This window comes from Rhinatrema bivittatum, chromosome 4 (genome assembly GCF_901001135.1).
Source record: "Rhinatrema bivittatum chromosome 4, aRhiBiv1.1, whole genome shotgun sequence".
Taxonomy (NCBI): Eukaryota; Metazoa; Chordata; class Amphibia; order Gymnophiona; family Rhinatrematidae; genus Rhinatrema; species Rhinatrema bivittatum.
In genome coordinates, this window is record NC_042618.1 from 405874621 (window position 1) to 405889968 (window position 15348).

The 15348-nt window shown below is 44.3% G+C and overlaps 1 protein-coding gene across 1 annotated transcript in view; it reads right to left on the reverse strand.

Annotated features, from left to right (window-relative positions):
- Positions 1-15348, reverse strand: part of PROK2 (prokineticin 2) — a 46793-nt gene that overhangs the window by 11414 nt on the left and 20031 nt on the right. Inside the window, exon 2 of the mRNA XM_029597604.1 lies at positions 13710-13835. Coding sequence (XP_029453464.1) covers positions 13710-13835 — 126 coding nt within the window. The remainder of the gene's footprint in view (positions 1-13709; positions 13836-15348) is intronic.

The following is a 15348-nucleotide window of genomic DNA, read 5'->3' on the forward strand; positions in this document are numbered from 1 at the left end:
ACCAATCAAGTCCCTACCTTTGGCAAGGAAGACTGGAGAGGAGCAGAGACCCTGCTGGAGCTTCACCACTACCAGCCCAAGTTCCCCTTAGGTTGAGCCATCGGGTGCCGGGGCCGGCTGGACTTCGTGGGGTCTCTGTGGTGGGTGTCCAGGCATGGGTCGAGGCAGGCGGCGATACTTGTGGTCGGTGTCCAGGCTAAGGTTGAGGCAGGCAGCAATACTCATGGTTGGTGTCCAGGCTAAGGTTGAGGCAGGAATCAGTCCGAAGAACAGGATGGGACAAGAACTCAGGAATTTCAGGAGACACACAGGAAACTCAGGAAATCAGGAAGCCAGGCTAGGAGACTTGTTGCCAAGGCACTGAGAGTGCAGGGACTATTCTTATATAGTCCCTGCACTATGATGTCATCAATAAGGCCACGCGATTACCTGACACTGGCCCTTTAATTCAAAAGGAAACAACTTGCATGCGTGCCTAGGGAGACATTTGAACGTTGGCATCAAACACTCTGCAGGCCGCACCAGGAAAGCCCAAAGTGTCCTGCTGCACTGCTTGCTGGAGGAGGGGCAATTGCGAGGCGACAGTGGTGAACTCCGGTGGCTGCAGCGGACCACGGAACCTCTGTCCTCCATGGCTAAGGTAAACCAGGACAACCGCCGGCCAAAGTGGCCGACTCACGCAACAGTACCCCTCCGTCTACACCCTCCTCCTGAAGGTTTGGGTTTCCCTGATGATCCGCATGGAATTGCTTAATTAGGTTCTTGTCTAAGATGTTGGAAGCCGGTTCCCATGAATTCTCCTCTGGCCCATATCCCTCCCAAGACAGAAGGTATTCCCACCTTCAACCTTGTCTCCGAACATCCAGGATCTCATGCACTTGATAGATAGCGTTGCTCTCAGCGGCAAGCTGCGGTGGATCAGGTACTCTCCAGGAAGGCCAGGAGTGTATGAGGGGCTTAAGAAGAGAGATGTGGAAGGAGTTATGAATCTTTAGTGAAGGGGGTAGCCGAAGTTGGTATGTCACTGGTCCCAATTGTCTAAGCACTGTGAAGGGACCAATGAAGCGAGGGGCCAGATGCATGAATGGCACCCTTAGGCAGATGTAGTGGGTGCTGAGCCAAACTTTCTCTTAGAAGGAATTGGGGTGCCAGTCTGCGGTGGTGGTCTGTGAACCTTTTGGCCATCAAGCCTACTTGCTGAATCATTTGTTGGGTATGGATCCACAGTTATTTTAACATCTCAGCCGTCAACTGAGCTGCCAGAGATGGGTCGGACAAATGCAGTGGCAATGGTGGAAATGGATGTTTGCCATAGACGATCTGAAATGGCAAGGCTCCTGTGGCCGTGCATGGATGTGAGTTATGCAAGAACTCAGCCCAAGGTGTGAGATCAGCCCAATTGTCTTGTTGAGTGTTGACGTAGGTTCTCACAAACTACTTTAGAGAATGGTTAGTCCGCCCAGCCTGGCCATTAGCTTGGGGATGATAAGCAGTTGTGATAGCTAGAGCTATGTTACAGAGGTTCCGCCAAAATCTCGCAGTGAACTGAGTGTCCCGATTTGAAGTAATATGTCTAGGAAGCCCATGCAAGTGAAAGATATGTTGCACAAAGAGTTGAGCCAATTGGGTAGCCCAAGGAAGGCCAGGTAGTGCCGTGAAGTGGGCATTCTTTGAAAAGCGTTCAATTACCATCCAGATGACCATCTTGCCCTGCGAGATTGGATGTCCACGATGAAGTCAGTGAATGTGTGTGTCCATGATTCCTTGGGAACCGGCAGTGGCTGTAACTTCCCCCAAGGGCATCCTACCAGAGCTTTTTGTTGCGTGCAGACTGGACAAGAGTCCATGTATGCCCAGACATCTTTGTGCATATTAGGCCACCAATAGAACTGCTGAAGTAAGGCCAGGGTCCTGGCACGTCCTGGGTGGCCAGTGACACGAGAGTTGTGGGACCAAGACAAAACCTTGTTCCAGAGTCTTTTGGGAACCACTGTTTTCCCCGGAGGGGACAGTCTCAGTGGCTAAGAGGAGGATTCGAGCTGGATCAATAATATGTTGTGAAGACTCGGCAGCTTCCTCAGAGCTGAATGAATAAGAAAGAGCATCTACGTGGAGATTCTTGGCTGCGGGTCTATAGCGAAGCTCAAAGTCAAAGCACATAAAAAAGAGAGCCCAATGAGCCTGATGTGGGTTGAGGCATTGAGTCTGCTGGAGATGTTTCAGGTTTTTGTGGTCCATGTAGATGGTAATTCGATGTTGGGCTCCTTCAAGCCACTGGCACTACTCTTCAAATGCAAGTTTGATCACTAAGAGTTACTTGTCACCAATGGCATAGTTCTGCTTGGCCGAGGAAAACTTCTTGGAGAAGAAGGAGCAGGGGTGCAAGATTCCTGAGGAATCATTCTGACTGAGCACCACTTCTAATCCTTCTGACAAGGCATCCACTTCCACCATGAAAGGAAGTCTCAGATCTGGAGACACGGTTTCTTGAGAAAGGCCTCTTTGAGAGTTTGGAAAGCTACCACAGCCTCGGTGGGCCATTGCTTAGTGTTGGCTCCCTTATGTGCTAGGGCTGTGAGTGGTGCGGCCAATTTGGAATAGTTCCGAATGAAGCTGTGGTAATAATTCGCAAAGCCCAGGAACTTCTGAAGGGCCCGCAAGCAGCTGGGTTGCGGCCAATTCTGAATGCTCTTAGGTTTTGCTGGGTCCATACGGAAACCTTGGTTAGAGACTATGTAATCTAGGAAAGGAAGGGCCTCTTTTTCGAAAACACATTTTTCTAATTTAGTGTACAATCGATTCTCCTGCAGCCGTTGTAACACTTTAGCGACATCATGGTGAGGAGACTGCAGATCCTTGGAAAATACCAGGATATCATCTAAGTGCATGACCACGCAGTTGTAGAGGAGGTCGCGGAAAATCTCATTCATCGGGTTTTGAAAGACAGCAGGAGCATTGCAGAGTCTGAACGGAATGACCAGGTATTCATAGTGGCCGTTCCTGGTGTTGAACTCAGTCTTCCATTCGTCGCCATCACGTATCGGACCAAATTGTAGGCTCCATGGAGATCCAGCTTGGAGAATATTTTTGCCCCTTGTAAGTGGTCAAAGTGCTCAGCTATGAGTGGTAGCAGGTACCAGTCCTTCATGGTTGTATTCAGCCCACGGTAATCAATACACGGACAAAGGGTACAGTCCTTCTTGCCCACAAAAGAAAAAGCCAGCCCCTGCTGGGGAGGAAAACCAAATGAAGCCCTTTTGTAAATTTTCCTCTATGTATTCAGATATAGCGCGGGTCTCTGGTAGGGACAAGGGATAGACCCATCTTCAGGGAGGTGTGGAACCCGGTACCAGATTGATGGCACAGTTGTACTCCCAATGTGGGGGCAGCGTGTCCGCAGTCTTTTTGAAAAAGATGTCTGGGAGTATTGAGGAGGTAAGCCATCAGGGACCAAAGTGGTAGGTAAGCATGGTAGAGCAGTGAGCTTCAAGCAGGTCTTTTGGCAACCAGGGCCCCATTGGGTCAGCTGAAGTGAGGACCAGTCAAACTGGGGATTGTGTAGCTGTAGCCAGGGAATGCTGAGCTGGATGGCCTTCCAAATGACATAAAAGGTGAGACGTTCTAAGTGGTGCAGATTTATGCGGAATTTCAGCGGAGTGGTGATGTGTGTGATCTTCTCTGGGAGAGGATCCCCATGAATGGAGGAGAGAGTCAATGGTATGAATGAGTAGGAATTAACAACTGCTCCACAAGATCTTGCATCAGAAAATTCCCACCGGCTCTGGAGTCTACCAAGGCTAAGGTGGAAAAGTCACGATCTCCCACAGAAAGTGTTAATGGCAGCACAGGTGAGGTCAGACTTAGGATCAATCCCCCGGTGAGTGCTAGGCTTGGAAGTTTACCGGACAGACAGGGCAGCGACGATTAGATGACTGGGTTCTCCACAGTACAGGAAGAGTCCAGCCCATTGATGCCTCTGGCGTTCCTCAGGAGACAAGCGACCACGACCCAACTGCATGGGTTCTTCCATCTGTTTTTCAGGAGACGAAGGTGGACGTGATGCAGGAGAAGAATGTCAGGGACGACTGACGGCAGTCCCATGCCTCCTCGGGCCCGGTAGCTCGTGGGCTCTCTCCTGCAGGCGTCGGTCAATCCTGCCTGTTAAGACTATCCAGAGAGGCCAGAAGTTCATGGGTTGCCAACTCATCCTTGATGCTGGGTGCTAACCCATCCAAAAAGATAGACCAGAGGCAGTCCTTTCCCTAATGGAGTTCGGTAGCCAGTATATGAAATTCAACTGTATAATCCACCAGGGAACACCCGCCTTCACGGATACACAGGAGTTCAGATCCGGAAGCCACCAACAACCTGGTTCTTTGAAGACTGTCCGAAAAAAGTCCAGGAATCGGGGAAGATTCTTGAGAATGGGGTCCGAGCGTTCCCACAGGGAGGAAGCCCAGGCTAAAGCCTTACCCTCAAGTAAGGGCAGAATGAAAGTAGTCTTCGTAACACTGTCTGGGAACAGTGCAGCCTGAAGGCAAAAGTGCATGTTGCACTAAATAAGGAATCCTCGATATCACTGTGTATCCCCGGCATAACGAGGAGGAGCAGGAAGTGAAAATACCGAGTGCTTGGGTGGCGCTGGCATTGGAAGACTTGGCGTGGATGGGGTTGCAGCAGCACCGGCAGGTACCACGGAGTCAAGGTGGGCGCTGAGATGCTCCATGGATGCTGCTAGTGTCTCCAGGACCCTTTGCTGTTCTATAATCTTCTGAGGTAGGCCTGGAATAGCCTCCACCAGATCCATGGCCTTGGCAATCTGTTCTGTATATGGACCCTTGGACCGAAGGGGAGTTGTTTCTACCTGTGAGGAGAAACCCCACAAGTCCCTACCTTCGGCAGGCGAGGCTGAAGAGGAGCAGAGACCCCGCTGGAGCTTCACCACTTCCAGCCCATGTTCCCTTTAGGTTGAGCCCTCGGGTGCTGGGGCCGGCTGGACTTACGTGGGGTCTCTGTGGTAGTTGTCCAGGCAAGGGTCAAAGCAGGCAGTGATACTTGTGGTCGGTGTCCAGGCAAAGGTCAAGGCAGGTGGGGATACTCATGGTCGGTGTCCAGGCAAAGGTCGAGGCAGGCAGCAGTTCGAAGAACAGGATGGGACAGGAACTCAGGAACTTCAGGAGACACACAGGAAACTCAGGAACCTAGGAAACCTTAGGAAAATCAGGAAGCCAGGCTAGGAGACTTGTTGTCAAGGCACTGGTAGAGTGCAGGGACTATTCTTATATAGTCCCTGCACTATGGATGTCAGAGAGGGCCGGGCAATTACCCGACACTGGCCCTTTAATTCAAAAGGAAATGATGTGCGCACCTAGGGAGCCGTTTGAATGCTGGTGGCGTTGAATGCTCTGCAGGCTCGCCGAGCCAGCCTGAAGCGTCCCGCCGCGCCACCGGCTGGAGGAGGGGCAATTGCAAGGCAATAGTGGTGAGCTCCAGTGGCAACGGCGGGCCCTGGAACCCTGTCGGTTGCGCTGCGGCTAAGGTAACCGAGATCGGCTGCCGGCCAGGGCAGCCGACCCGCACAACACAGGGTGACTGTAAATCAAAAGAGCCCAGGTATGGAGGGCAGGAGATTTTTTAAAATCCTTAGTAGATGTAATTGAGTATATTTGATGTTTCTGCTGTTTTGAAATATTTTATTGGTATTTTTGGAAATGTATAGCATTTTTTAATTATCAGATGTTTTGAAATATTTATTCTTATTAGTATGGGTTTACTATTATGATTCTTGATTTGTATTTCTTGATTTTGTTGTTTGATGTACTGTGAGAAATGGTAATTTCTGCTGGGTGCATGCTAAAATTTTTATCAATAGCATAACTACCATGGCTCAGATGTATATACTTAGTGCCCACCCATGTTAACTTTGGGCCCAGCCAAAATTCTGTTTTGGCTAAGTCACTGGGTAGGAATGTCCATTGGACAATATTGTAAGGATATAGCTAAGATAATAAAGACGTTGACATAATTGGAGTTGATATTCAGGGTCAACTTCAGGGATAGGCAACACAGGCAAGTACCTAGGGTGCCAAGTTTCTGAAGGCACCAAAAAAAACCCCCAAAGATTCCCCTACTGCTCTGATTTGTGGGGAGAAATGTCTGCACCTCTGTCTTCTGCCTATGGGCACCATAATGTTTAATACAGACCTGTTCATATTAGGCCCCAAATTATTTTTGTTGGGATATCTAGAAAACTGAAGCTTTCTAGGTCAGTTTAAGTAATTCATACCACAATTACTTCTGGCAGCCCAAACTGTAATCCATTAAGAAACTAAGCAGTTAACAAAATAAAAACATCCATAATAAATACTTTCTAGTACTTTGCTTGAAATCACAAATATTCCTTAGATATAAAGAATATGAAGAAGGCTGCATTTCCCATTAGGCAGAACAGGCATCTACTGTCTGGAGGGCACCATGGTCAGACCCATGACAGAGTCAGCCATTCCAGATGGAGGTGACAACAATGAATCTTTATAGGTGGACTCCCTCCTTTCATCTTCTGAGTGGACTCCTTCATGCCTCTGCACACGGAGTCATGCAAGATATAATTCATACTCTGCAGATGAAAGGGGGTTTAATACCATGGTACTGCCAAGGAATACAGTGCTTAGTCTCAAGTGCCAGTAAAGACAGATGGTAGTGTTCAAACTAAGGAATGGTAACTTTTAAAGTGGTGCGCGGGCACGCATTGGTGCATGTATGTCAGTGGGTGCCCAGGGACGTGGCGATTTTATAACGTGTGCATATTATAAAATAGACTGAAGTGCACTCATGTGTACCTAATTTTAAGTGGGCATGTGCCTACATGCGTAAATCCCATTTGTACCACGTAAGTCAGGATCTTTTAAAAACGGCACGCATCCATGCCAAGACACCCCCCCCTGGTTTAATAGTCTTCACTCCCCCACTTACCCCAGACCCTTTAAACCCCTCCAAAGTGGTTGTTTGTTTTTTTTTGGGGGGGGGGGGGGGCTTTTGTGTGTGGGGTTTTTTTTTTTTTTTTTTTACAATTTACACTTCCTCCATAGCAGAAGTAAACTTACTCGGCAGTGGACCTTAGGTGTGCAAGTATTTACATAAACATCTCTTGGCCACACCCCAAAATGTCTATGTCCCACCCAGACCACACCCTTTTTTAAATTGAGTGAGATGTGTCGCAGCGGGAAATATGCCCACATCAGGATGGCTTTTAAAATTCAGTGACTATGTCTACGTGTGAACCCAGCTTGTGTGCACATGACCCAATTGATGCGTATGCTAGGCTTTTAAAATCTACCTCTTAGGGACGTATCTGAAATCATTGTTAGTACTTTTCCATTTCCTAAATATCTGATGTATCAGGCTCTGAAGTATAAAAGATTTTGATCTATTTATGTCAAGAGATAAACAGATGCCAGTTTAATTTAAGCCCACTCATACTAGAGCTCAATAAACTGAAAGGAAAAAGGAGAGGTTTGGGTATTTTGTTATAGTAGCAACTAGTCTGTAACCCATTACATGGTTAAAGTACATAACTGAAGCTAAAGGAATTAGAAGAGGTGGAGGATTTTTTGTTTTATTTATGTTTTGATGTTTAATTTGATGTATTCATGGATTGTAATCTTTATTGTATTTTATATGGTGCTATGTCTGATTTTATGTTGTAATCCCTTTTGGGCATTATACAATGGTAAGCAGGTAAAGAAAGAATACTGATGATGATGTTTAAAACAGGGAGACTAACGATCACAGGGTATATCTAGGTAGTAGGGTAAGAAATAACGTTGCTACTACAACGTTCTACCACTTTTGTTAAACATCTATCTTCTTTTTTCTTCTACTCCCAGTTAGAATCATCCCTGTTTTATTGTAACTTCTTCTTCTGTGCACTTGTTATAATTTCTAATTTCTAATGTATACTCACAGGTTATAGTTCTGTACGTTACGTTATAATGTATTGCTCACCCCTTGTTATATGTAAACCGACATGATACGACCAACCGTGAATGCCGGTATAGAAAAAAACACAATAAATAAAATAAATAAATAAATAAATAAAATAAATAAAAAAAAGTGATAGTGTACTATATTATTGTTGTACCATGCTATGGACACCATAAATTGCAGGAAGACCTTGTGAGACTGGAAAATTGGGCATCCAAATGGCAGATGAAATTTAATGTGGATAAGTGCAAGGTGATGCATATAGGGAAAAATAACCCATGCTATAATTACACAATGTTGGGTTCCATATTAGGTGCTACAACCCAATAAAGAGATCTAGGTGTCATAGTGGATAACACATTGAAATCATCGGTTCAGTGTGCTGCAGCAGTCAAAAAAGCAAACAGAATGTTGAGAATTATTAGAAAGGGAATGGTGAATAAAACGGAAAATGTCATAATGTCTCTGTATCGCTCCATGGTGAGACCGCACCTTGAATACTGTGTACAATTCTGGTCGCCGCATCTCAAAAAAGATATAATTGTGATGGAGAAGATACAGAGAAGGGCTACCAAAATGATAAGGGGAATGGAACAACTTCCCTATGAGGAAAGACTAAAGAGGTTAGGACTTTTCAGCTTGGAGAAGAGACGACTGAGGGGGGATATGATAGAGGTGTTTAAAATCATGAGAGGTCTAGAACGGGTAGATGTGAATCGGTTATTTACTCTTTCGGATAGTAGAAAGACTAGGGGGCACTCCATGAAGTTAGCATGGGGCACATTTAAAACTAATCGGAGAAAGTTCTTTACTCAATGCACAATTAAACTCTGGAATTTGTTGCCAGAGGATGTGGTTAGTGCAGTTAGTATAGCTGTGTTTAAAAAAGGATTGGATAAGTTCTTGGAGGAGAAGTCCATTACCTGCTATTAAGTTCACTTAGAGAATAGCCACTGCCATTAGCAATGGTAACATGGAATAGACTTAGTTTTTTGGGTACTTGCCAGGTTCTTTTGGCCTGGATTGGCCACTGTTGGAAACAGGATGCTGGGCTTGATGAACCCTTGGTCTGACCCAGTATGGCATTTTCTTATGTTCTTATATTCTTCTTAATTTTATAATTTTAAGTCACCGACCTTCCCATCAAAATACCTGCATGAAAACTACACTGAAATTCTAAATTCCCTTTATATATCTATGTTTTGAGTAAGGAAAGCATAAGAAGCTTGACCACTTAATAAAAATAATTCTCTGCTTGAATCTGACCTTATATTGGGATAGATGTTGAATACATATAGCTTCCGAAAATGTTTTCCAGAATCATCTATTAATTAATGCAAAAATGACAAGACCTATCTATTCTAAAATGACATTCTTTTAGAGAGAATGCCTATTCCACAGCAAAGGACATGCTTCTTATTTCTGACCATTTATATGCACTTGAATCTGCTAAGTACCTTTAACATTTCTTAGCAAAATATGGGAAATGACACTGAAATGCAATGAAAGTAAGACATAGCTATAGAAATAAATTATTCTAAAGCTATAATATTAATACCAAGTTGATTATTGTAGGGGGATAATGGATATGTAAGTGTTTAAATATTGGAAAGGAGCACTCCTTTGAGCACACACACAATTTCCAAAGATGTTCTTCCCACTGAGCTTCTATTTGTGTCATAAAAAGGGAACCAAAGCCAAGGGGGGAATTTAGGTTTGAGTGTGTCTGCTCAATTCCCAGTTTTATGTCTCTTTCTTTCCACTCAATCTCCAGTCCTTTCTGTCCCCCTCCACTCATTCCTCAGTGGCTCTTTATATGTATGTACAGTATTTGTAATTTTTATCATACTAAATGATGAGAAGGGGATTGACTGCTTCTCATGGAGGTATCTGCGGCTGCTCTGCTAGCCTTTTGGTTTTTGTTTTTTTTAAATTTAAGTCATAGTGGCAGTGAAATCCAGTGGAAGAGCAGCTGTGAAGGACCAGAGTCTGCCCAGGTTGGCCCTAGTGGCAAGGTGATGCCAGCTGCACAATGAAGACATATTCCACAGCAAACTGGAGAGCTGAGGTGGAGTGGGGGGCCTGGACTGGAAGCCCCAGGGGCATTGCACATGCTGTTCATCGCTTCAGTGGTGGCTACAGATGCGTCAGTGGTAGGGGGATGAATTGGGCCTTGGTGGGCCACATTAGAGATCAGGTAATGATGTGGAGTGGAAGTGGTTGCAGCAATAGGCTTCAGGTCAGGTGTTCAGGCTTGGGGGTAGCCAAACTGGTGAAAGGCAGGAGTCACAGATAAACTGCCAAGAAAGGCATTGTGATAGACAATGTAGAGTGCTGAGAACCTGCCAATTTGGTAACTTTCAATCACTTTCTTCATCTTATGCGTCTTGCTTTCCTGTTACACAGAACCCGTCATTAACAGAAAAAGGCCAAGTTAAAAAACATAAACAGACATGGTTAGGTGCATAAGACACTGCACGGTATATGTGCTGTAACACCTAAATGAATGAATGTAAATGTTTAGTATTTGAAAGAATGCCTTTGTGACCTTTATCTTAAATCAATGACAATAGTTACTGCTAAATGCAAATAGAAGGCTGAATCTTTTTGCAATGTACCATACCAAATTGCTCTCTGCTTCAATGGCAGGGGAGAAGGGGGAATTGGATTCATTCAGCAACCGAGGGCCCCAACTTTTACAGTCTGGGGAAACAAGTATGGGGATAACTTGCTGATTCGGCGGTTACTACCCTCAACCATTAAGACTGATACTTTGATGCAATTCAAACACTGCTCTCTGCTTCAACAGCAATGCATAACAGAGAATTGGATTCAAATAGCAACCAACGAGGGCCCTGACTTTTATGGTCTGGGAAACAGATAAGCATGGGGCAACCTACACGGCACAGCAGATATTACCATAAGCTTACTGGGCAGACTGGATGCACCATTTGGTCTTTTTCTGCCATCATTTCTATGTTTCTTAAATTGGTGTGAGGTAAGATTTTCAAGCACCAGGAAGAAGGGAGGAAAAGGAATCTCTGGTGGCAAGTTCGGGTGCAATAGTGAAGCACTCATTCAGCCACACATTTTCTAAAAAAAAACTTTGCTTTTCCAAGAGTATAGATAAAACATGAGGACAACTGGAAGATGCCACAGTATAAAGAAAACATTGGCAGACACTGTCCCTAATAGTGCTTGTTTTATTTGAAAAGTGCGCCAAGTCAGGATAGAGCATGGAGTCACACTCTAATAAGAATACGATGATTATCGTTATTTCCCACTTTTCTATCAAGAGAGAGCTCAAAGTGTGTTACAACAGAACAGAAATATATAACACAGTATGGGACTGTAGCATAAATAGGGTTTGCTTTAAGTAAGGCACATAGAGTAGTGTTCACAGATGCATGGATATATTTGAAATTAGGGTGGGTATCAACTGGATTAGAAAATTGGAGATATACATCTAGTGAGGTGTAGGGTGTTAGCAGCATAAAACCTTAAGAAACATTGTTTTATAGCCAAATTATAAATGTGTTTGAGGTTCAGAAAACAGCATTCTTCAGAGACCCATATATCTTAAGTTGCGTCTCGAGTTGAGAAGGCAGTTTCAAAAATCCACGTTTTTAGTGGTTTTCTGAAAAATACTGTGTTCATTGCTAGTCTGGTATTGAAAAGTAGGGAATTTCACAGTTCTGAAACCATAGGTGAGAAGGTTCTCTCCCTGATACAAGTGAGATATTGCTTAACTGGTGGTACCATTGGTAACGCTTGTGATAGTGACTTCAGAGAGCAGGAAGGTATGTAGAGAGTCAGATGGTGATTTAAGTAAGAGCGGAGTGCAGCCATTGAAGGCTTTAAAACCCATAAACAAAATTTTAAACTACTTGTTCATTGAACTATTGGGAGCCCGTATAGGGAATGTTAAAATGGGCATGATCCTCTCAGACGTCTTAGGACTCAAACTCATTTGAGCTGTAGCATTCTCCTTGAGTTGTAGATGCTGGGCTAGTTTTATTGGGATCCTGATGTAGACAGGAAGTGTAGCAGTCAAAGCAGGAGATCACACAGACCTGAATGACTGTGGCAAAAGCAGGGTTGTCTAAGAAAGGTCAGAGGTGGTGTAGTTTTAGTTACAACCTGGACCTGAAGCTCACAAGTTAGCTTCGAGTCTAATATGAGCCCAGGCTATGGGCTAAAGGGAAGATCTATCCCATTGAGAGAGTCACCTGAGGCCACGAGAAGATTGGGTCTCCCCCTCCCCGCAATTTTCTTATGTAGGTTGAGCTTTAATTTATTGTGGCATAGCCAACTGTAAATATGTCACCCATTTTTATGGTTTCTATTTTTCTGATGTGGTCTGAACCAAAAGGGTCCAGGAACTTGCAAAAATATTTGACAATTATCAAGCAGAACTCAAAATAATATAGATTCTAGGGATGTGAATCGGGCTTCGGACGATTGAAAATATTGTCGATATTTTCAAAATCGTCAGAAATCGGGAGCTCCCCCAAAACGATAGGAAAACCCCACGATATTGATCGTGGGGGTTCCCTTATCGTTTTGGGGGAGGGCGGGAAAAAGGCACACAAAAATAACCCCTAACCCACCCCGACCCTTTAAAACTAACCCCTTAGCTTCCCCCACCCTCCCGACGCCCCCAAAAACTTTTTACCTGTACCTGGTGGTCCAGTGGGGGTCCCAAGAGCGATCTCCTGCTCTGAGCCATCCTCCCACTCCCGGGCCATCAGCTGCCACTAATCAAAATGGCGCCGATGGCCCTTTGCCCTTACCATGTGACATGGTAGGAGCACTGGATGGCCGGCGCCATCTTGTGCTCCTACCATGTGACAGGGGCTGACCAATGGCACCGGTAGCCCCTGTGACACAGTAAGGGCAAAGGCTATTGGCGCCATTTTGATTACTGGCAGCCGATGGCCTGAGTGCAGGAGATCATTCCCGGACCCCCGCTGGACCACCAGGGGCTTTTGGCAAGTCTTGGGGGACCCTCCTGATCCCCACAAGACTTGCCAAAAGTCCAGTGGGGGTCCGGGAGCGACCTCCTGCATTCGGACCATCGGCTGCCAGTATTCAAAATGGTGCCGATAGCCTTTGCCCTTACTATGTCACAAGGGCTACCGGTGCCATTGGTCAGCCCCTGTCACATGGTAGGAGCACAAGATGGCACCGACCATCCAGTGCTCCTACCATGTGACAGGGTCCGGCCAATGGCACGGATACCCTGTCACATGGTAAGGGCAAAGGGCCATCGGCGCCATTTTGATTAGTGGCAGCTGATGGCCTGGGAGCGGGAGGATGGACCGGAGCGGGAGATCGCTCTCGGGACCCCCACTGGACCACCAGGTACCTGTAAAACGTTTTTGGGGGCAGCTAAGGGGTTAGTTTTAAAGGGTCGGGTGGGTTTTTTGTTTATCGGCTCGGGCGCAGCTGATAAACAAAACTGCTATCGGGCCCGATGTAAAAAAACCCACATGTGAATCGGAACCGGAATCCGAACAGATTCCGGTTCCGATTCACATCTCTAATAGATTCAGTCTATGATATCTAGCAATTGTAAAGTGAGATGTTCAAACTACAGTTAATACTGTTTTATAGTTGTACCCAGCTATGATCTGTATGTTGTTTGACTCATGACAAAGTATATAGTCTGATTTAATTCTTTTCTGTCAGTCTAAATAGTACCAAGAGTTGGTGTTACCACTAACTTTATGACTCAAAGGATGACACTCTTCACCGACAATGCTCATTGGTTTACAGATCCGCACGCTCTGAATCCAGAGACTAACGGCACAGCACATGCCTCCTCCACACTGTGAATCCTTTTCACAAGCCTGAAATTTAATAATAATTAAAAAAACATGATTAGACAGGGCAGAAATCAGCTCTGAATATTTATATACTCCTCATTTTCAAATGACTAAGAAAAAAAAGACTGGCGAGAATGAACATTGCTGTACAATCAGAAACCTTTCACATTAAAGTGAAAATGTAGTATTTCTATTATAAACAGATTCTAGTCCATTAGATATTTAACAGATATTTTAACATATCGAACTCTGAAGATTAATTCAGCAAAGTTTTGCAATTCTTAACATTTGCATTTCTTTAAAATATTTCAAGTTATACTGTATTGTAGATCAATCAGCATGATTGTTGTATTATAAAAATGTAAATAATATACTGTTTATTCTCTGAAGCACTGTGTATATTGTCAAAAATAAAAAAATAAAAAATGTATGCAAGCATATAAAGTAGGACAAAACAAAAATTCAGTAATCTCTTCATACTCTGGCATGGTATAAATCTCCAGATCAGTGCTGAATTCAGAAATTTTGACCATGGGGAGGTAAATTTAAATGGAGGTGGAGAAATAGTGAAGATACCATTCATTAAAGCACAAAAATGTATTATGAAACTATTAAAATTCACTGTTTAATATTAAATATAGCATTTTCTTTGAGCGGCAGGGAGCAGCCAAGTTTCTCTGAGGGGTGAGGCAGTGCCTAAATTCATTATCACTGGTAAGTTGGTAGATGTCCTAAAACCATGCAAAATATAAATTCCGTGAGGTGGTTACAACTGTTCCATCTAGCAAACATATTTCAGTTTCTAACTTGATATGTCTGTGTTCTACAACATAAGAATTCCAGAAAAATAAATTTAAAAAGTTTTTAAGTCAAGTTTTTATGAGAATCTTAAATCTCTCTAGTGTTTGGAAGAATTACATTTAAAGTCATGAAAAGCAAGTCTGCTTACCATAAAACAGTGTTTTCTGTAGATAGCAGCATGAATTAGACATGATCTGTGAGTGATGTCATCCGTAGGCACTGAACGGACTTGTCTCTCCAAGCTATTACTACTACAGCATGTGCAGGAGTTCCCATGCAGCCGTTGCCTCAAGTGCCTCCTCAGTCTACATCACAAAGCTAATATCCTATCCATATATATATCTCTAGGTAGTCAACTCCCCAGGGAGGCAGGTGGGCATCTCATGTCTAATTCATCCTGCTATGTATGGAAAACACGATTACTGTATACATGTTATAAAATAGCAAAATTAACTTGCTATTTTCCATCGATAAGCAGGGCTGAATTAGATGAGATCTGTCGGGAGTCCCAGAGAAGCATTTACTTAGTTAGCAACCCGGGCCCCTTCAGGGATAGTAAACTACCACACGGCCCCATCACGTATAACTGATGTAGGTACTGTCTATCCTTGAGCAGATGTAGAGACAGAAATGGATCATAAAGGTGTGAATTGATTTTATTTATTTACCATTTTTCTATACTGAACTTCATGACAAGCTTCATATCAGGCCGGTTTACATCAAACTGGGGTTAACT